The sequence below is a fragment of the Melanerpes formicivorus genome, unplaced genomic scaffold (assembly GCF_026170545.1).
Source record: "Melanerpes formicivorus ecotype bairdi unplaced genomic scaffold, bMelFor1.0.p_v2 SCAF_40, whole genome shotgun sequence".
Taxonomy (NCBI): domain Eukaryota; kingdom Metazoa; phylum Chordata; class Aves; order Piciformes; family Picidae; genus Melanerpes; species Melanerpes formicivorus.
Window position 1 is genome coordinate 283,988 of NW_027142392.1, and position 21,422 is coordinate 305,409.

Below are 21,422 nucleotides of genomic sequence, written 5' to 3' on the forward strand. Positions count from 1 at the left end.
AAATGGGCTAGCAATTCACAGAGTGAAATAACCGAATTCAAACGCAGCTGCCCCTCCAGCCAGCCTCAGTAATCCAACTGGAAAACAAGCAGGAAAGTTGATTCATGTTGTACGTTCCATACCGTAACCCACAGTGACCCAAAGGAGTAATAAACACAACCCAAATCTTTCTTTCCTTAGTCAGTGCTCCTCCTATTTCTTCCTTTTAAAGTAACATCTTGTAAAAGCTCGCTTTCTCTGATGGACTGAGACAGGTCTAGTTATTGTTTACACAGGAACGGCTGTGCCTTTCAAAGCAGGTATATGGAGAAGCATGTTGAATAAACAGCCTGCAAGTGGTTTTATTTTTATCTCTGAGGTATGGTGATTTATCCCTGAGAGCTCTCTAGGTCTGCCCAAACAGATTGCACAATTCCAGCTGCCTGCAAGCCCGTGGTTACGTGCGCTGTAATATATCAAGAACCATTTTGGCAAGAGTAATTTTGCAGGGCTGTTGTTTTCTGCTGAGAGAACAGAGAGGCTGAGAGCCACATTCCCTAATCGGGCCTTCTGTCAACTTAAAATCTTTTTCTGCTGACAGAGAGATGTTAAACTATAGCCTAAAACCCAGAATGCATATTTTCAAGAAGGCATAATTACTTTCACTCTGAAATTTGAACTTGAATTCGTCCTGTTGCTGATCTAGGGCACCAAACTAGCTTTTTGATTGTGTGCTGCACTGAGGGACTCTGCCACACCTTTGCCCCCTCTTTGAGCTGGAAAGCACCCTTATATAGTTCATATATCCCCCTCCTAAGCTGGTGCCAGCCCTTTGTTTTGATTCTGTAGAGGCTGCATGTTGGCAGAGGAAACAGAACATGCATTCTTCATTCATGCTTCCCGTATTACTACTGGCCTGACCCCAATGGTTGCAGGCTACTCAACATTTCCCACAAATTCAGTCACAGCACATAAATCAGCATTGAGCAATCATAAAGCATGCAGTGTGCATGAAAACCATTCTCTTCTCAAACATTTCTTCTGTGAACACAAAATCTAGTTCCTTTGGAAAGGAAGATTACAGTGATTTGCCTTTTAACTGAGCAGGGTGGATAATGTAAGAAGTCAATGGGACTGCCTTTCTGATGTACTCTTCTTACTAATTTTCACAGTCTTGCAGAATTTGACTGCAGTGAGGATTCTCCTGTGCCAGCTTACTGTTCATAGCAATCCTCCTGACTTGTTACAGGCACACCCCATTTCCTTCTGGCACAGAAAAGTGGGGTGCACTTGCTTCAATAAGCTTGTGACATTTTCTGGTTCCTTCCCTATGCTTCCATTACTGCTCAGGAAGGTTTTTCACAATGTGCCCTGGAAACAAGAGTACTGCTTTCAAGAGTCCTCTTCATTCTTACCGTTGCCCAGATGCATCAAACAGTTCAGCTACATCTTTGCCAAGTCCACTGCTTCCTCTTGTTCCTTATTTCTGCCCCTGCATCTTACTGCTCAGTTAGCACAGGCTCCTGCAGTCCTCACCTACAACAGACGCACTTAAATTAACCCTGATTGAATAAAGAGTGCTAAATACCCCTGCTGTGAGAGTCTGGATGACAAAGGCCACCACTTGCACCATCTTGGTAAATTGAGATCCTTACTTACTTTCCCACAAAGTTTCAGATTCAGATTGCAGTGGGTTGGAAGGGATGCTCAAAGGGCATCTTGTCCAACCCCCTGCAGACAGCAGCAACACCTCCAACTTGATGAGGTTGCCCAGGGCCACATCGAGTCTGATTTTGAAGTTGATGAAGGACAGAGCACAGTGCACAGACCATGCCAAGGAACCTCCACCAACCCCATTAACTCAAGGCGGGCCAGCAGACCATGAAGGTCATTCATCATTAAGTGACTGAGAATCAACCACTACTAAGCAACTAGGTGCTAAAATGACATCTCTTGGTAGCAAGTGTAAAATATGTGCAGTCTTATGTTTCCATTTTTTCCCCCATGTACATGTAAAAAGACATTTTTATACTACCTTTTTTTAGCATACATTTCTTCTCAGGTGGCTTTATTTGTGCCTCAACATATTAGCACAATCCTTCAGACTGAAAATGGACAGTGGAGGAGGTGTCTAGAGAAGGTTAAGCAGGTTATGGCAGGAGACACCTACGGACATCACTTCCAGCCTGGCAGGACAGTTGCAGATCTTTGTACAGACCCATGCTACTGCTCTTCATGTAAATGCCATAAAATGAAATGAAATTAGAAGTTTGACCCAGTGACACTAGATGGGAAATATTTATGGCAGGCAACAAAGGTAAAGGAAGCACTAACTGAGGAAAGGTAGAAGAGGGATTAGCTGAGCATTCCCTTGTACAAGCTGTATGTGGACCTCATCATATTCTTGATTTCAAGAGGAGTTTAAGTAGGTGCAACCAAACAATGTGAAAGACTTTCTAAATCATCCATTCTTAGCAGAAGAGAGATGAGCAGCACAATGTCCTGTGTCCTCGGGCTCCTCTTGGGCCTGACGTTCTTGGTACGCAGTGGTCTGAACTGCTTGTCCTGGCAACAAAATGGGCAAAACAAAAGAGAACAAACAGTCCTGTAAAAATGCAATGCAAACTCCCTCCCACCTACTGCTCTTCTCCAGCACCCTGAGAGGAGTAACCAGCACGGGTGAAAGGTAAAATTTATTATTCACACAGCATACAAGCCCCGAAATAGAGCACCTAGATTTTTTTTCCCCCTCCTCCATCTCAAAGGTCAGATGGAGGGAGAAAATCTGAGTCGAAATGGGCTGTCTCAGTCCTGTGAGGTGGAAGTTAAGGATGTGTATAGACAGAAAATATGTAAAATGGGGAACATTTAATGGTTTTCTCTTTCTTCTTTGCCATGTATAAACAAAATAGTTTTATAAACTGAGTTAACAGATGTCAAGTGTTTGACTTTTATGACTGCACTCCAACTGATTAATTGATAACTCATCAAATGCAGTCTAGGTGAACTCAGAGTCATTTCTGAGGCTCTACAAAGGCACAGTGAAGACAAAGCAGTACGTGTATAAAACCACTACAGGGAAGTAAGAATGGTGGTGGAAGAAATATTCACATGGTTTCACACAGGAAGAATAAACCTAAAGATGCATTCTTAATGAATTAGATACAATGTCTGGATAAGGTTGAAGTCCCAGCTGTTTGTTGTCTTTCAACTTTTGTATTATAATTCTGGCAAATTCCTCTCCTTGGCTATCTGAGGTATCAAGTAGTTGGCGGACTTTTGATGTCCTTGTAGGTTTGGTGCTTATAAGTTCATAATCTTCTTTCATGAGTAAAAATCTTGATAGAAGGGCATCCAGTGACTGATTCAAACATGCTTCAGTCATCTGATCTATAATTTCTTCTCTTTTACTTTGGATCCATTGATGAGCTACATTCTGTTGGGTGGTTTCCAAAACAAAATCTGAGGTTGGAGAAGATGAAAAAAAAACCCATGAAATTAGTATTGTAACTGCCTCTCAGTAACTTGGCAGGAGAACAACAAGTGCAGTTTCCATTTCATAAACACATATGTATTGGACATCAGGACACCCACTTACTGTGGGACCTGGAATTAAATCAGTGTTTGCTGTACCTGAAGGAACTGGTGATGCAGAGTTTGAGGTGTCTGAAATATTTTTGTCAGAAGAGGGTAAACAGTTGTATGGATGCACGAGAAGTCTGGCGCTCTGAGTTACAGAGAGATTCTCATCCATGCTATGACTGCTGAGAGAGTGTAGACTCCCAGAACTTCCATCTCAAAAGAAAAAAAGCAAGAGAAACAAACAAACAAATCAAGCTGTATTACTTCTATGGTCAGATAAAATACAGCCATCAGAGACTAAATAGAGTAATTCCATACAACAAGCCAAACCCAACCTAAATTCACTTCAAATACACAGGTTCGGTGTACCTCTACCTCCCTTATCTTCTACCAGGGCTTGACCATGGGTTTAGGGATCTTGCTTTATTTTAAACTAATATTGACAGAATAAACTCAGGAGATGTAATTTTTTTTTAAAAGCTCTGTTCAATAGAATCTTTTTTAGGAATTGTAAGAAAACAAATAAACCAACTCCTTGAAGCATCTGCAGAGATAGATAGGAGTCAGCATGAGTCGTGGAGTACTGCATCCAGTTCTGGAGCCCCTATTACAAGAGGGATATGGATGTGCTGGAACGCATCCAGAGAAGGGCCACAAGGATGATCAGAGGGCTGGAGCACCTCTCCTATGAGGACAGACTGAAGGAGTTGGGGCTGTTCAGTCTGGAGAACAGAAGGCTCCAAGGTGACCTTATTGTGGCCTTCCAGTATCTGAAGTGGGCCTACAAGAAGGGTGGGGAGGGACTGCTTGGGATCTCAGGTAGTGATAGGACTAGGGGGAATGGAACAAAGCTGGAGGTGGGGAGATTCAGGCTGGAGGTGAGGAGGAAGCTCTTCCCCATGAGAGTGGTGAAGCCCTGGAATGGCTTGTCCAGGGAGGTGGTTGAGGCCCCATCCCTGGAGGTGTTTAAGAGCAGGCTGGATGAGGCTCTGTCCAGCCTGATCTAGTGTGGGGTGTCCCTGCCCATGGCAGGGGGGTTGGAACTAGATGATCCTTGTGGTCCCTTCCAACCCTGACTGATTCTATGATTCTATGATTTATTTGGATGAACTCTGGCAGGTTAATAAAGGAGAAAATATTGGAAAAAAGATCCAAGTAGAGGGAAAGAACATAAAGACCAACCATGACATTGGGTGGGAAACCAATGGAAGCTTTCTGTAGTCCATCAAAACAGCACATGACTTCAAGAAAGCTTCATGTAAACATTTGCAAAGGAAGAGAGAAAAAAAGGTTTTAATCTGGTAGAAATCTTAATAATTTCTAATTTTAATCATTTTTAAGCAGAAAAGATGATGGATATGAAAGAGATGGAGCACCTCTTCTGTGAAGACAGGATGAAAGAATTGGGGCTGTTCAGTCTGGAGCAAAAGGGTGACCTTAGAGCTAAAGGGAACCTACAGGGAGACTGGGGAAGGACTGTTTAGAAGGGCTTGATAGGATGAGGGGCAATGGTTTGAAACAGGAGCAGGGTAGGTTTAGGTTGGACATTAGGAAGAAGTTCTTTACAATGAGAGTGGTAAAATACTGGAGCAAGCTGCCCAGGCATGTGGTTGAGGCCCCTTCCCTGGAGATATTCAAGATCAGACTTGATGTGTCCCTGGGCAGCCTGATGTAGCTGGAAGTGTCCCTGCTGATTGCAGCGGGGCTGGACATGATGACCTTTGACAGTCCCTTCCAACCTGATGCAATCTGTGAATCTGTGAAAGCAGTAGTAGGAATAAGTAGGAGAATGAAAAAGCTTATTTTACAAGTGGACTTCAAAACAGTGGATCCTGCTTGTCTAGCAGAACAAAGTTTTGTATCAGAAATAAAATGGGGAAAAGAGATATTTAAGCTTAAAACAACAAACAAGACTCTGTATAAGCTGAGTAGGGAAGAAAAATTAGATGAAGTGAAAGTCAGAAGACAGTTCCTGACTCTGAAGGAGAAAGCTTCTAAAAAAAGTCTTCTAATTGTATTGGTGGAAAAAACCCAACTCAACCAAAATCCACACTCATTAACTTCTGCCTTGGTGGCATGCCAAACTCCTCTCTTGCCAACAGCTACCTGGAAACAGATTATTATCTGACAATTGCATCCCCTTTGGACAAAGCAAGAAGAATGTTAATCCTGCTTCACGCATCATAAAACTACCTGATGCAGATGTTGGCAAAGTAATAACAAACACTTCTGCTGTAGTGTGGTTTTACAGACGCTATTTTCAGAGGCTTTAGAGTATCTGTACATACATGCAAGAAAGTCAGATTAACAGCACCATCACAATCTCACCAATGACCCTCACAAGCAGATAGGACATTTTTAACAGGATCCAGCAGCATTTACCATTATCTTAACTGATTACATTAGACCACACTCATCACCAATCTAATATTCCATTTGCTAAATTCATTGCAACATCCCTATTAAGCCTGGGGACTGAGCAGTAAGTGCACAGGACAGATCTCTCTTCTGACAAAAACAGAGACCTAAGTATCTACCATGCAAATGCAGTGTTATGGTGGGAGTGAAAAGCTGCAATGGCAACTTAATTGATAAGAAGTTATTAGTATCTCTACCTGATGAGAGGATATTGCCCTTGAGTTTTGATATCTCTGGAGAGATGCTCCGAAGGGGAAGTGCATCACACTGCATGGAGTCAGAATACATTTCCTGCAATTATTCCAGATGCATAATGAAAATGCACAGTATAGGAAGTAGCAACTATTCACAGAATACTTTCCCATCACTCTCTTCTCCCTAGCCTAAAGCTCATCAGACAGCACAATTACAATAGCTTAAACTAGAAGAAATCAATGTTATACTAACACTTGTGTTTTTCCAGAGCTGACAGCAATTTTGTATAGGCTTAATTATTAGGAAGAATCAAAAGCAACAGCATTACAAATCAAAGTATAAAAGCAAATCTCTGTGGCACTGTCTAAGGAAGCTCCATAGAGGTGTAAGGGAGTAGTTGACAGTCTCTCACAGGTTGCAGACATTGTGTGCTATATTCCTCCTTGAGGGGCTGGCTTTCCCCACTTTAGAGGATATACCAAATATGCCCTTCTTATGTCTGCTCACCTGTCTTTCACTATCCTTACCAACATGACTAAACATTTCTTGCACTCCAGCTCAACTAATGCATTTTATGCCTTTTGTGAGTGCAGAATGCAGTAAATTGCAGAACAATTCCCCCTTTAAAGCTCTCGTGTTCTTTAATGATGCCAACATACCAAAAGCAGTATCTAAAATATTTACCTCTTGAGGATTCAGAGGTACATTTAGAGGTATCTGCTCCACATCTGCTTTCTTGCCACTCTTGCTAAGACACCGTGATTCATACAGTGACTGGAAGAGACACATTTGCCTGTATTATGCTTCTGCTGCAAGACAACAGCTCTGTACAAACACCATACTCCAGCCAGAATACAAGAGTAGATAAATGACAAAAGACTTTACATTTCTCTTAGCAAGCAGAAGTTACCAACTTATTTGACCACCTCATGACTGTAGTAACAGCCACTTACCTTTGATCTCTTTAACAGAATTACTGCTTCCAGCATAGCTAATTCATCAAACGTTCTCAGGACTGGCTCAAGGTCTATTAAGCATTCTAAATGGGAAAAAAAAAATAGAAAGAGAGAATGCTATGCTGAAGGATTTAAGGTGAAAATTGGAAATTCAGTTTTTGTTTTGCTAAAGCTACTCTCTCACAGTTTGGTGGTCATGGTACTTGGGTTATGGCTGGACACGATTTTAAAGGTCTTTTCCAACTTTAATGATGCCACGAGAAGAGCAATTTCTGTATTGATACATATCAGACTAGTTCCTCTGCCAAACAGAAGTTTCTTGCCTTCACCTGTTTTAACTGCATGTTTCATACCATCAGAACAACCCCTGCCCTGATCTGGCCACCTCAACATCGTGTCAAAACTGAATCAGGACTATATCCAACTGCAAGCCTTGTGCTCATGTAATTCAAGATAGCACTCCTACCACAGCAGAATCCAGAACAGACACTGTGTGGCAGGGCCACAACAGATGGTGATAGTCAAGGCACTGACCTACCACATCTAGAGAATACTAGAGAAGCTAAAATCATCTGCTCATCTTCCTTGAAAAGCAAGTGACAACTTGTGCTATGCTTCCTTGCTTGCCAGTGCCGAAAGGTTTACAAAGCGAAGTATTTGAAACTTAGAGATGGCTGTGTTCTCAAAACATCTCTTTGAAACTGTGGTCAAGTACAACAAAACCACAGGGAAGGATGATGGCATATCTTAATTCTACTGCATTTCTGTGGACTCCACCCATTTACTGTAAATCAGCACACTGCATGCTTGTTAGCATATTTCCCCCTCTAATGTTACCACACTCCCTCCATATTAACTTGTTTCCCATTAACATCTGCAAGAAGTACATCCAGTACTGGGATCCTTATTTTCCTGTATCACTTAAATCAGAGTTTTGCAGGTCTGACACTTGGTTTCCACACTGAAATACCAGCAGTTAATTTTTGTTGATAGTAATTAAATGGTAGTTACATACTCCAATGGGCAGAAACATGGTGACAAGCAGTCTTCATCCCTTCTTTCTAGGGAGACAAGACAAATTAACCAAGCTTTTCTATTTAAAGTTTAACAAAAAAGGGGTCTGGGTGTTTTAAATTCCCCAACCCATGCTATGCTAAACATAACATTTCCCAATCAGTGACCTTTACTTCCCTTAATTTTGCAACAGTTTTGCAACTTCCTCTTTCTTATTAGGATGGTAAAGTAGGGGAGAAAGCAATGTGTGGTCTCCTCAAAGACCATCTTACTACAGGCACAGACCTAACCACAGAATCCAAATAAGCTCAAGCTTTAGTACACATCACTGGCAATTATCCCTTCAGTGAAAACACAGACTTGATGGCTATTTTGTTTTGGTTAAGTGACACAAGGAAACAAGTGCACACAAGGAAAAATTCTGATGTGGATATTCTTTTTGATTAACATAAATTATACTTCCTTCCTTGGGAAAAAGATTATCATAGAATCATTGAGGTTGGAAAAAATAATTAAGGTCATCAAGTCTAATTGTTAATCTAATACTGCCACATCTGCCACTCAACCATCTCCCCAAGCACCACATTTCACATCTTTTAAATAACTCCAGGGATGGGGACTCCACTACTCCCTTGGGCAGCCTGTTCCAGTGTGACATAACCATCTTGGTGAAGAAACGTCAATAAATTCTGCAATCCACTGTAAAAAAGGCTGGAAGTATCTATAGGCTGGATGTTAGGAAGAAGTTCTTCACAGAAAGAGTGATTGGCCATTGGGATGGGCTGCCCAGGGAGGTGGTGGAGTCACCACCACTGGAGGTGTCTAAGAAGAGACTGGATGGGGCACTTGGTGCCATGGTTTAGTTGATTAGATAGTGTTGGGTGATAGGTTGGACTCAATGATCTCGAAGGTCTTCTCCAACCTGGTCAATTCAATTCAATTCAATTCAATTCAATTCAATTCAATTCAATTCAATTCAATTCAATTCAATTCAATTCAATTCAATTCAATTCAATTCAATTCAATTCAATTCAATTCAATCCGATCCAATCCAATCCAACTCAACTCAACTCAATTAAATTCAATTCAATCCAATCCAATCCAATTCAATTCAATTCAACTCAACTCAACTCAATTCAATTCAATTCAGTTCAATTCAATTCAATTCAATCCAATCCAATCCTATCCTATTGTAGCCTATCCTATCTTATCCCTTCTCATGGACAAAAAGCCGCACAAAGGAAAGATGGAAAGCAACAGTTCAGTGCTTGACTTCAACCAGCTCCTGCTCAATCTGAGAGGCAGAACAATCAGAGATGAAGTCTCAGTGAAAAGTGGGAGATGCAAACACAAAGTCAAGTCACTGTAGTCTATCTGATGTGCAGTGGCCTGTTGGTATGTTCACTATACATTCCACAGTACTTGTTCTGTATGTCACTACTGTTCACTCTAACAATTAAAACCAAAATCCCTCAAGTGCAAGTGCTGCCTTTTGTTACAAGTGCATCATAGATGGAAAATGCAAGACTCCAACTAACAACTTGGTTTAATGGCACATGTTGTTCCATTTGTGAAAAGTTTCCTTTTACAGAGTTGGTGAAATATACACAACAAGACTGAGCGCCTAGATCTCTTAACAGTATCACCACTTTCCTTTGGTATCTATAGGGCTTGTAGTGATAGGATGAGGGGCAGTGGTTTGAAATTGGATCAGGACAGATTTAGGTTGGACATAAGGAAGAAGTTCTTCATAATGAAAGCTGTGAAATACTGGACCAGGCTGCCCAGGCATGTGGTTGAGGCCCTGTGCCTAGAGACATTCCAGATCAGACTGGATGTGGCCCTAGGCACCCTGATGTAGTTGGAGGTGTTCCTGCTGACTGCTAGGCGGTTGGACAAGATGCCCTTTGAGGGTCGCTTCCACCACAACACAATCTGTGAATCTGTGAACTAGAACCTTGCTCTATATAAGTAGCACATTCAACAGAAATCTGGTGATTTAAAAACCTGTTCTCATTGTGCAAGGTAAACTCACTTAAGAACGATGGTCTTTCATCAGGGTTTTGTGCCCATCCACTTCCTATCAATCTTATGATGAGCGCTCGATGAGGAATGTCCATTGATAAGCTCTCTTCACTTAAGTCTAGTCGCTGTCCTTGTGACACACTGTACATTATCTGCAAGGGGTTTATAACTTCTGTCAAAACAGACATCATTCAGTCAATATAAACACATATACATATATATATATATGCAATATAAATAGCATATGATAGGAGGAATAGTTTGCAGATATAGTATTTATAGTTCATCAAAATAAGATTCTGGTGGTGGTTTTTTTTTTTTACAAAGTAATGTGTTTTTAATTTATCAAACAACACTGTAATTAAAAAAAAAAGTACAGAAAAGGTGTCAAGTTTGAAAAGAAACCTCAAAATGTTCCTCAACAACAAGCTTACAAGCTCAGCCATTAAAAGGTAACCTCTAAAATGAATTTCCCAAGTACCCAGGTCTCAATTTAGCCTTTATGTAAAGCTAAAAAAATGAATTAAAGGAAGACATGATCTTACCTTCAAAAGGCTGTTTCCTTGACATCACTTCCCACATAATAATTGCATAACTGTTTAAAGTATAAAAGGTATAGATGTTATTTTCAACTACCAGCACTGAATAACAAACTGTGCTCAGCTTTAAATTCCATTAAAACAACTTTGCTAAGATGATCCTGCATGCACAGGATCAGAGCAGTGACTGCAGAAGGCTGACTATAGCTAACCACACATCCAACTAACCAGACATGGCACTTTTGGACATGGCTTAGTGGCCATGGTGGTGCTAGGTCAATGACTGGACTCAATCTTAGAGGTCTTCTCCAGCTGAAACAATTCTATGACTCTATAATGGTGAGCTGAACATATGAAAACTGCAGGAATTTTAACCAGTGACTTCCACCCAGAACTACAGAAAACGTACATGGCATATAAACTCCTGTTCCAAATTCGTATTAGCTCCACTAATACACTGTGAATTATGTACATGCAGTTTAAATCCCAATACACAAATTAAACTGAGCTCCAGAGCCCTGTCCTAACTGCAGCACTGTGGCATCTCCCCAGTCTGGACTGGCACTGTCTGACATGCCCGTGGGAAACAGGCTACTAGCAGGGAATATGGCTTTCCCCCACACTTCTATCATACAATCATAGAATGGTTTGGGTTGGAAGGGACCTCCAAAGGTCTTCTAGTACAACCCCCCTGCTATCAGCAGGAACATCCTCCACTATATCAGGTTGCTCAGAGCCTTGTCAAGTCTGACCATGAGTATCTGCAGGGATGGAGCCTTAACAACCTACCTAGGCAACCTGTTCCAGTGTTCCACCACCTTCACGGTAAAGAAATTGTTCCCAACATCCAACCTAAATCTGCTCTTCTCTAATTTCAAACCATTGCCCCTTGACCTATCACTCCAGGCCTTTGTAAACAGTCTGAAGAACAGAAGGCCCCAGGGAGACCTTATAGTGGCCTTCCTCACAAATTGTCTTCAATATCTCAGCAACATTCAGCTGTATCTGCTGTGATCAGTTAGTCAGACATCCAGACTTTCATTTAATTTGGAATCTCTCTGCAGTTAAAGATTATTTTGTGAATTCCACAACACTGCAGCAAACCACTTCTTGATGGTGTCCCTTTATTCAGGTTTTCTTTCTTATTTCTGCTTCAGAGCATCTCTTTCTGATCCTGAGCACAGACCTTCCTGTGTGACCTTTCTGATGGTGATTTCCTTCACTGTCTCTCCACCTTCATGTCTTCCTGCCTTGAGTTGATGTCCCTGTTTACAACACTGTCTCTTGTTTCTCTCTTCTCAAACAATCTCTTTTCTTCCTCATCTCTGTTTTCTAAACTCCTCTACTGATCTTTTCTCCCTTATTTTCTCCCATTTCCTTATTATTTCTCTACACCCAATTTTTTTCTCTAGCAAGCATGTTTTCCTTATGTCCACTCATTCATTAAGCCACCACCCACATTTTCAACCCCTCTAAATCAGAAGCCAGTGGAGATAACATTACACTGCTGCTTGTTTTCCCCACAGTATACCATTACTCCTTTTCAGTGTCTTCCTAGTCCAGGTTTTTTCATCAAAGAATGAGGAAAGCAGGTATGTTCCCATCTTTTTCTTTGGACAGGAATGTCAAGGAACTTCTTGTACCCTTTAAGGGTAAAGGATAATTAAGAGAAATAGTGTTCTCCCTGGAAGTCAGTATGACTCTCTCAGACTGATTTTCCTCCCAACAAAATACTATCCTGTCAAAGATAATTGAAGGTAAAGGTGATAGAAAAAGACAAAGATGGACTTTGTCACAGTGATATTCCCTGCTTTGTGCCTCCTCAATCTCCATTTACCTATGACAATCCCAAGAACAATTGCTGCTTTGTTACACGGGTTGCCACCACTCCAATTCTTCCTGTTCTACTACTTCTAATATGCAGAACCGAATGGTGCAAATCTATCTGAACTTTTTATAAAGTAAGCTATTCCCTAAGGAGATCTTTCTAGATACTTCCTCTAACTTCATCACCTCTTTTTTTTCCCTAATGCCTTTCAAAAAATGTATTTTCTTCTTTCCCCCAAGTATGTTCTGCCAGTTGTGTTAATGGATGTGCACAGATTACAAGGGTATGTGCACTGAGGTAATGGTGTGAACAGATTCGCCCCTCCCTAGCTTGTGTCTATGTGTCACACTCATTTGTAGAAACCAGTCTCCTCTGTTTGTCTAGTTTTAGCTTGATTTCTGGAGCATTACACTTGGCACAGCATTTCCCAAAGAAACAGCTGATCAAATCCAGTTACACTCAATTCTGTTTTGCCCTGGCTGACTTTCCTTATACGCTTACCACACTTCAGAAGACGAATACAATTGCTGAAAATGGATTGAAGTCTGAAGTCAGTAAATGCAATCTGAGTTCAGACTGCTAAGCCCACCTGAGAACAACTTGAGTTACCTGTAGATATCGTATTTTACACTGGCACGGGTTTTCTGACCGGGATTGTAATCTTCAGGTGGCATATAGATAATTGTTCCTCCTTCTGGCAAAGAGGTTTCGCTTCGTGATTGCGACATGGATATGACACGCCACTTTGACATGCCAAAATCTGCAATCTGGAAAGGACAAATAAGTTGACCTGAGAAGCAAAACTGGATTTATCTGCTGACTGTCGTTAGAAATTCCTGGAATACTCCCAATAGAATGGGTCACTTGAAGTCCTCAACCTGAGACACAAAAAGTATGTGATTGTCCTAGCAACAGGAAACACCAGCTCCAGCTCAAGAAGCATTCCCAGGTCATGACTCATGCTGCCCCTATATCACTGGCCTATCCTTTCCTGCTTTTAAGAAGGACTTATGTACTTTATGGCTGGGGAATATACTGTGGAAGTCTGTCCCCTATGAAGAAAATCACTTTCTTTGGCTTAAAAAAGGCAAAGATCTCTAGCTGCGATGAAAGCACAAATCTAGTACAAATCATAATAGCTCTACAGAACTTAGGTTGCAGATGTCCCAAGGTAGTTACTCTCACAGAAAAACTGTGGGGCATGCCACCTCACCCCCAGTACACTGCAATACCGATCTTGAATTAATAGATTTGATATTCTGAAATTCTGTGATGCAAAATATTGCTGCCTATTTTGTTTACTGTGCAGTACAGCTACACAGAAAATTAATTAACTCCAGTTTTCATTACCAGACATCCACAAGCCAGGGAGCAAAATGTCAGACCAGGTTACAGGTAAGGAGGCACACCACCAGCAAGGTGCGCTTGCTGGCTGAGCTGCAGTGTCTGCCGTATGAAGGAGAAAGGCAAGCAGCCATCCACCAGCTCTGCAAAAGCTGGACAAGTGCAGAAGAACAAAACCTTTTTCAACAAAGACACCTGTGTGAGCACTGTGACAACTAAGATAACAGGAAGAAGCTTTCTGGAGAGTGTGCAGTCATAATGCACAGCAAAAATAACCTCTCTTCCTCTGCAACTCATCTTCCTCTGCAACTCACTCTCACCAAACCTTCCTCACTGTAACTGCTTGCATTATCTTGCTCATTTTGTAGACCTGGGACAGCAAGAAGCACTCTATGAACGGTGTTACTTCTATACATTTGCAATACTTCTATTTGGCATACATAATAACATTCCTTGCATGTCCTGCCAGCTGTTCTAATTTAGAGAATCTTACATCACCCAAAAAAACCCACTCAAAACCCTCAAGGACAATCCTGATTTCACAGACTCCTTACAGGAAGTAGAGCAGGTACTAAGGAGTTAACCTCTTCCTTTCAATTCTTCCAGCAAAGCAACTATTTACATGCAGCCAAGCAGAGCACCAGAAGACACCAATGTTGCTAGGGATTTAAAATAAAAGAATGGATAATAAAACTATTTGGACCAGATCCCAAATCAGGTTTGTCAGGAAGCTGGAGAGATGGCAATACCAGCACAACTGAGTGGGAGGAGGTATGAGCTGCTGAGGGTGTGAGCAGAGACAAAGCTCTGCAAGGCACCTTGCTGCCAAGAAAAATGTCATTGCAATGGAGAAAGGAGAAATCAGCACCGGATCATGGATCTTTGCTCAAAAAACTCACAGTAAGTTTAATTAACTGATCAAACAACTGAAGCATTTGCCATTCAAGTATAAATTAAGTGCAAAACACCTCTTATTTCTCACTTAGTTGAGGAGTATGTTTCATTTTAAAAGCAGAGAATCTTTAAAAAAGCCAAAACACAACAAATGTTGCAATTATGAAAGCACCAACCAATTTAGTCAGAAGTGCTTTTAGTCTCTTTTTCACATCCCAGCAATGTTATTTTAAAAGGCAGCATTGCAGTTTTAAACTAGTATTATTTCTCCATGAATGTTTGCTGGCTCTAAGGAGCTTCACCAAAGGCAACTTCCAACACGTTCAGATTTCGCAGTCACCTTTTACATGTTCTTACACTACACTAACAGAACATGTATGCACACATTACATGGTAACATCTCAATCTGATCTACCATCCTCCAGATCTAGCACCTCTGAGTATCTCAGACAGGAACACTTCCAATTTTCTTCTCAGAAAGGGTCAGACATAGCTACCCTCAGAAGGCTGACACATGATAGTGTCACTACTACTCAGCATCAGCTACTGAAATAGCAGAAACAGCCCAAATTCTGGCTTTTGGTCTGTTCAGAAGGATTAAATCCACACTTGACCACAGCAGAGTTTTCAAAAGAAAAACTCAAAAGTTCTGTCTGCAAGGATAGGGCAAAACATCTAGCATACAATTACATCTCCTTTGAGTGGCCACATTCTCACTCTTACTCCTTCACAATAATTAAAACACTTTTGCTCATTCTGGACACTGCAGAACATGAGAATTGGATAACTCTACCTTGACATGAAATTCATCATCCAGCAAAATATTCTGGGTTTTCAAGTCATGGTGCAGCAATGGAGGGTTCATGTTGTGCAAATAGTTTACTCCCAAAGCAATTTCATAAAGAATGCGGAATCTCAGGCACCAGGGAATGTCAGGATATACATCTTTCTGCCAAGAGAAAGCCACAAAAGCAGAATATAATCCTCTGCTTTGATTTAACAGCACAACACAGTGACTTTTATAATAGGAAATTGACTCAGGGCAAGTGGCAACTTTTTAAAAATACACATTACATGAACACCTTGAGAGGTTGTAACTGAACATTAAGGCTGGCTAACTGTTAAAACAAACCTATAAATGTTAATCATGCTGTGTTATACTGATGTTCCCTGGCATTCACCTAGTCATTTGTAACCGCTACACATGATGTATCATAGTATCATAGTATCATTCAGCTTTGGAAGGGACCACAAGGATCATCTAGTTCCAACCCCTCTGCCATGGGCAGGGACACCCCACACTACATCAGGCTGGCCAGAGCCTCATCCAGCCTGGTCTTAAACACCTCCAGGGACAGGGCCTCAACCACCTTCCTGGACAACCCATTCTAGGGCTTCACCACTCTCATGGGGAAGAACTTCCTCCTCACATCCAGCCTGATTCTCCCCACCTCCAGCTTCATTCCATTCCCCCTAGTCCTATCACTACCTGATATCCTGAGAAGTCCTTCCCCAGCCTTCCTGTAGCCCCCTTCAGATACTGGAAGGCCACAATGAGGTCACCTCGAGCCTTCTCTTCTCCAGACTGAACAGCCCCAACTCCTTCAGTCTGTCCTCATAGGAGAGGTGCTCCAGCCCTCTGATCATCCTTGTGGCCCTTCTCTGGACCCATTCCAGTATGTAGGACATTCACTGCACTACTCACCCCTTTAGAAATACCATTTACAAATGAATTCCTGTACCAAACTTGCATCCTATAGATTATGAGTAAGGCAAGAATCACATCTTCAATTGACATTGGAGGGGGAAAAAAAGCTGTGGTGAAACTAAGCAACTAAATACAAAATACTAACTTTATAGATAATAATATACCTTTAGAAAAAGGCAGCAAAACACAACTGAAATCTTAAAATCTACATTGACATGAGTACCTTTATGAAAAAACCACAGCTTAGCCCTCTAAATAATGAGATATGTATTGATTAAAGGTGCAGAAGAGACTGCAGTGCTGTTAAAACACAACTGCAGTAGTAGGAACACCAGACACTAAGATTAAGCCAAAGTGAGCATGTGAGAATTCACCACAAAAGAACTCATTTTGGAGAGTAAAATGTGGTAGAAATATCTGTATCTGGTCAGATTAGCATTAATTGATTCCTATAAGCTAAAGTAAAAAAATCTTCCAATTCTTCTTTCATAAAGATTGCAATTCAGAAAGACCCACTAACTTTTGTGTGATATTTACATTGGCAATGATTCCAAAACTGAAGCTGAAGTGAGCATAAGTGATTCAGCTTGTAATTAGAGAACAACAGAGATATTTAAAAGGATTTTATACAATAATTCAACATGAAGCATTGTTACAGGTCATGACATTAAAGCAACGAGTGCAATCAACCTAAAGCCTGCTGAGTTTGGTTGTCTTTTTCAGATACTGAAAGTCTCTCTGAGCACCAAAGGCTATTAGAATCATAGAGAATCATAGAGTCAATAAGGTTGGAAAAGACCTCAAAGATCATCAAGTCCAACCTGTCACCCAAGAGCTCATGACAACTAAAGTCTTCATTCTTTATACAAGAAGGAATCAGTGTATTAGAGGCAATAAATGGCCTTTAATTTGAAATATTGTAAATACTACACTTTACTTGTGACTGGGAATCACAATCTATTTGAAACAACCAGGGGTTGTATTTAAAGACTGTAAGTACACTTACCTCATGCAAAAGCTGGTTTAATGACCCATTTGTCATGTATTCTGTTACTATCCCCAGAAATTCAGGCTCGTTGCAAATTCCCAGGATTGGCAGAATGTAACTAAACCTGGCTTTGTGTAATATCTCTGCCTCTTTTAGAAGGTGGTTTCTGTCACTTAGAGAAAACAAACAAACAAAAACCATTACCATACCAATCCTAGGGAAATCAAAGTAAATGCTGAGTTCACTATATTCCCTTTAAAAAATGATGTACCTATGTGCAGCACCTCCTGTAACCATCTGATCCCTACAGTGCTGTTTTGATAGCAAGGCACTCTTTTACTGCCCATCTTCAAGCCATGAGTTTTTCACTAAGGCTCAATATTAATCTCCTGGAGTGGAGATTTTAATACTCTCAGTTCTCCAATCCATTTAAATTTAGTGGATGCTGACATGCATCAAAATAACATAGGTTAAAGGAATGCACTTGCATGTTTTCAAGGGAAAAGAATGACCAACTATTGTTTCTTTTCACACACACTGTTCCTTCAAATTGGGCCACCGCTTTCAATCACCCTCTGGCAAAAAATATTCCCTAGTTCGCACAGGCAGCAGGAAGAGACCAGCCTCATGATGCTTGGATGCCTGAATTTAGCTGTATGGATGGTCTCTGTTACATCAAACCTCCTCCTGAATGTGAATTCGATGCATCTTTACAAATTCAGAACGTTCACCACGAGGATTTGAGATGCTCAAGTTTCATGTAAGATTGAGTATGCTCTTATTCATTAAAATGACAAAGTATTTGATATCTCACGTATTCTTGAAAAAAATAAGGGCTTGTTGACATTGAGGACACTTGGACCATGAAGGATAACTCTAAGAAAAAAAAAATCAGATTTTATACCAGTGGAGATTGATACAGGTGCAGGTACCTGACTAGGACATCCAAATATAGGACTCTCACAGCACATCAAAGACTGATCCTTCAGATGTGAGCTAGTCTGGTGCAGAAGCAATACAGCTGTGATGGGGCATGGTTCAATGCAAGCCAGGGATGTGCCCAGCATGATTTGCTCATCACAGCACATGTTAATGTGGCTCTACCGCTCACAGTGAGAGCTGGCTTGTGCCCACCAAGCTCAAGCACATGCAGAAAAACTCACATTGGTCTGGATCCATTGACGAAGATCCCTCTCTCAAAAAGAAGTGGCCATAAGAGTATATGGTGAGAAGTGAATGCCTGGAGCTTTTACCACAGGAAAATTTAATTTAGATGGATGTTAAATTAAGGGTAATTGTTGGTCCTTTTCTACATAACAGAAGGAGGCTTCTCTCATACAAAATTATATGAAATGACAGAAGTAAAAGAGGCAGCCTTCAAAGAAAGCATGGGACAAGAGGCACAACTCCATCCATCCTTCCCTCCCTCTCTCCAGAAAAGACTAGGTCTGAGAAAGCCCCGGGATTTTCCCACGGGATTCTCCCACGGGATTCAGCTGTAGCCGGGAAATGAGTTGCAACATAATCAAGGTCTATTCCTGCGCCTGGGGATCACTTCATCTCTCTCTGCTCCATATCAGAAGGGCACCGAGTGATGCCTAAACTAGTCCAAGCCCACAATACCATCTTAGCTGGCTCGTCAGACGCCAAGTTCTTGGTTTCTGTTTGGGGAATAAACTGTACCAGCACTACCCACCGACTCTGGGCGGCCCCGGGCAGGCGAGTGATGAGAGGGGAAGCGCGGCTGCCGATTCCGCACCTCCCCTATCACCCCCGCCTGCCCGGGGCCGCTCCCTCCGCGATGCCCCAGGCCGATGTCCCCCTCCCCACCCTCGTCACCTGTCTAGCAGCGGCCCCTGCAGGCATTTGAGGGCCACCGGGACCCTCCAGTCGGCATGGCGGGCGGCGGACACGGTACCGTAAGCTCCACGGCTGATAAAACGCAAATCCGGGAGTTTGTTGGAAGGGATAGAGGGAAGAGCGTAGCTGATGGCGGTCGCCCGGCCTCCGCCATCCCCGACGCTCATCCTCGCACTCCGCTGCCAAGCGCAGCGGGTCCCAGAGGGACACTCCCCCCGTCCTGCTTCCCCGCCGCTCCTCCCGCCCTCCTTCTTCCGCAGCCTGCTCCGCCTTCAGCCCGAGGAGGAGGTACTTCCCTGACATGGGAAAATGGTTCTAGCCTCTGGAAAGTTTGAGGTGCGGGAGGGTGTGGCGGTTCCGCTGGTTCCTTGGGGGAGCTGTGCCAGGGCAGCAGCTTGTTCCTTCGCGGGAAGCGAGGCGTGGAGCAGAGAGACATCCCCTGGGCCAAGGATGGGGGGAGAGAGGGGAAGCATCCCCTGCGCTGTCCGGGAGGCGGCGAGGGATGTCTTACTTCACAGTCACGGAATGGTGGGAAGGGACCTCCCGAGGGCAGAGTCACTTAGAGCAGGTTGCCCACGGGTCACAATGTCTGTGCGGGTTTTGAAAGTTTCTAAAGGCGATTCCGCCACTTCTCGGAGCAGCCCGTTCTAGTGTTCCGTCACCCCCACAGTGAAGTTTTTCTTACGTTCAAGTGAAACCGCCTGTGTTTTAGTTTGTGCCTCTCGTCCTACTTCCTATCACTTTGATCAAAGCATATCAGTACCTAAAGGCTGTGGGGGTGAAGAGGATAGGGGTCGGCTCATTTCTTTGGTGCCCAGCGATAGGAAATAGGACTGATAATTCACTGATAATCCAAGCTTTAGTCATTTCGTTAGTAAATGCAATTCATTTTTGTTCATTTAGGAGCAGGTAATTCCTGGTGAGTATTCTGCTGAAGGTCTATGGCTTTTAGCAACAGTACTTAGGTCTTGAGAAATTGATAGTAACCCAAAATGAATCAACCCTGTTAATCATTTCCTTGGGTTTCGGGCATGAACACATGGCTCTCTCTTCCTGTTTGTATCTAAAATTAGTGTGTGTGTCATTTGGGAATAACATGAGGCATAATTTCAGCACAGATAAAACAGTTTGGGAGAATGAAAATTCCAGAATAACATCTCAAAAAAACCCAACCCAACCCAAAACCAAAACCAAAACCAAAACCCAAACAAACACCACCAAACCAAAACAAAGCAAAAAAACCCCAAACCACAAATAAAAAAACAACCCCCCCAAAACCACCAAAAAAAACCAAAATGAAGATGGAATACTTTTCATGAACAAGATACATGTAAAAGAGATACTAAGTGAGAACTCTTTTACCAGCCCACATGCACTGGGCACCAAATGTCATTCATACTGGTCCAAACAGCACCAGAACAAGAGGACAGAGTCTCAAGCTGCACCAGGGGAGGTTTAGGCTGGAGATTAGGAAGAAATTCTACACAGAGAGAGTGATTGCCCATTGGAATGGGCTGCCTGGGAAGGTGGTGGAGTCACCATCATTGGAGGTGTTTAGGAGGAGACTTGCTAGGGTGCTTGGTTGCATGGTTTAGTTGATTAGATGGTGTTGGATGATAGGTTGGACACGATCTCGATGGTCTCTTCCAACCTGGTCTATTCTATTCTATTCTATTCTATTCTATTCTATTCTATTCTATTCTATTCTATTCTATTCTATTCTATTCTATTCTATTCTATTCTATTCTATTCTATTCTATTCTATTCTATTCCTATAGATATTAGCATGACCCTTTCCCAAGTCTCTAGGCTGGAGCACATGGGATGCTATCATCTTGAATAAAGCATATAAAAGCACTCCAACAGCTAACCTTCACAGCTTTAGAGTCCTTTAGACATTCCAAAGACTCCTGCACTGAATTCAGAAGTGTGCAGGATAAGTGACAGTTTTTTCTTTGTACTCAGACAGGCATCACTGTAAACCACCTCAGATCTTCTGTGATGTAGCACAGGGGTACCAGATGTCATACATCTGCATTTGAAATACAGTTTAATGTTTGAAAGACTCTCCTAATGAATTCTTCATTAAAAT

The 21,422-nt window shown here is 42.0% G+C and overlaps 1 protein-coding gene across 1 annotated transcript; it reads right to left on the minus strand.

Moving 5' to 3' along the window:
- Positions 1 to 3,109: 3,109 nt before the first annotated feature.
- RIPK2 (receptor interacting serine/threonine kinase 2) lies at positions 3,110 to 19,555 on the minus strand. The gene is made up of 11 exons (XM_068158508.1): positions 19,310 to 19,555; positions 17,489 to 17,642; positions 15,568 to 15,723; positions 13,146 to 13,303; positions 10,715 to 10,764; positions 10,180 to 10,341; positions 7,128 to 7,213; positions 6,859 to 6,948; positions 6,177 to 6,270; positions 3,613 to 3,774; positions 3,110 to 3,441 (listed from the first exon to the last, which is right to left on the minus strand). Exons 1-11 carry the CDS (start codon positions 19,495 to 19,497, stop codon positions 3,116 to 3,118), a joined length of 1,626 nt encoding a protein of 541 aa, XP_068014609.1. The 5' UTR covers positions 19,498 to 19,555; the 3' UTR covers positions 3,110 to 3,115.
- Positions 19,556 to 21,422: the final 1,867 nt, after the last annotated feature.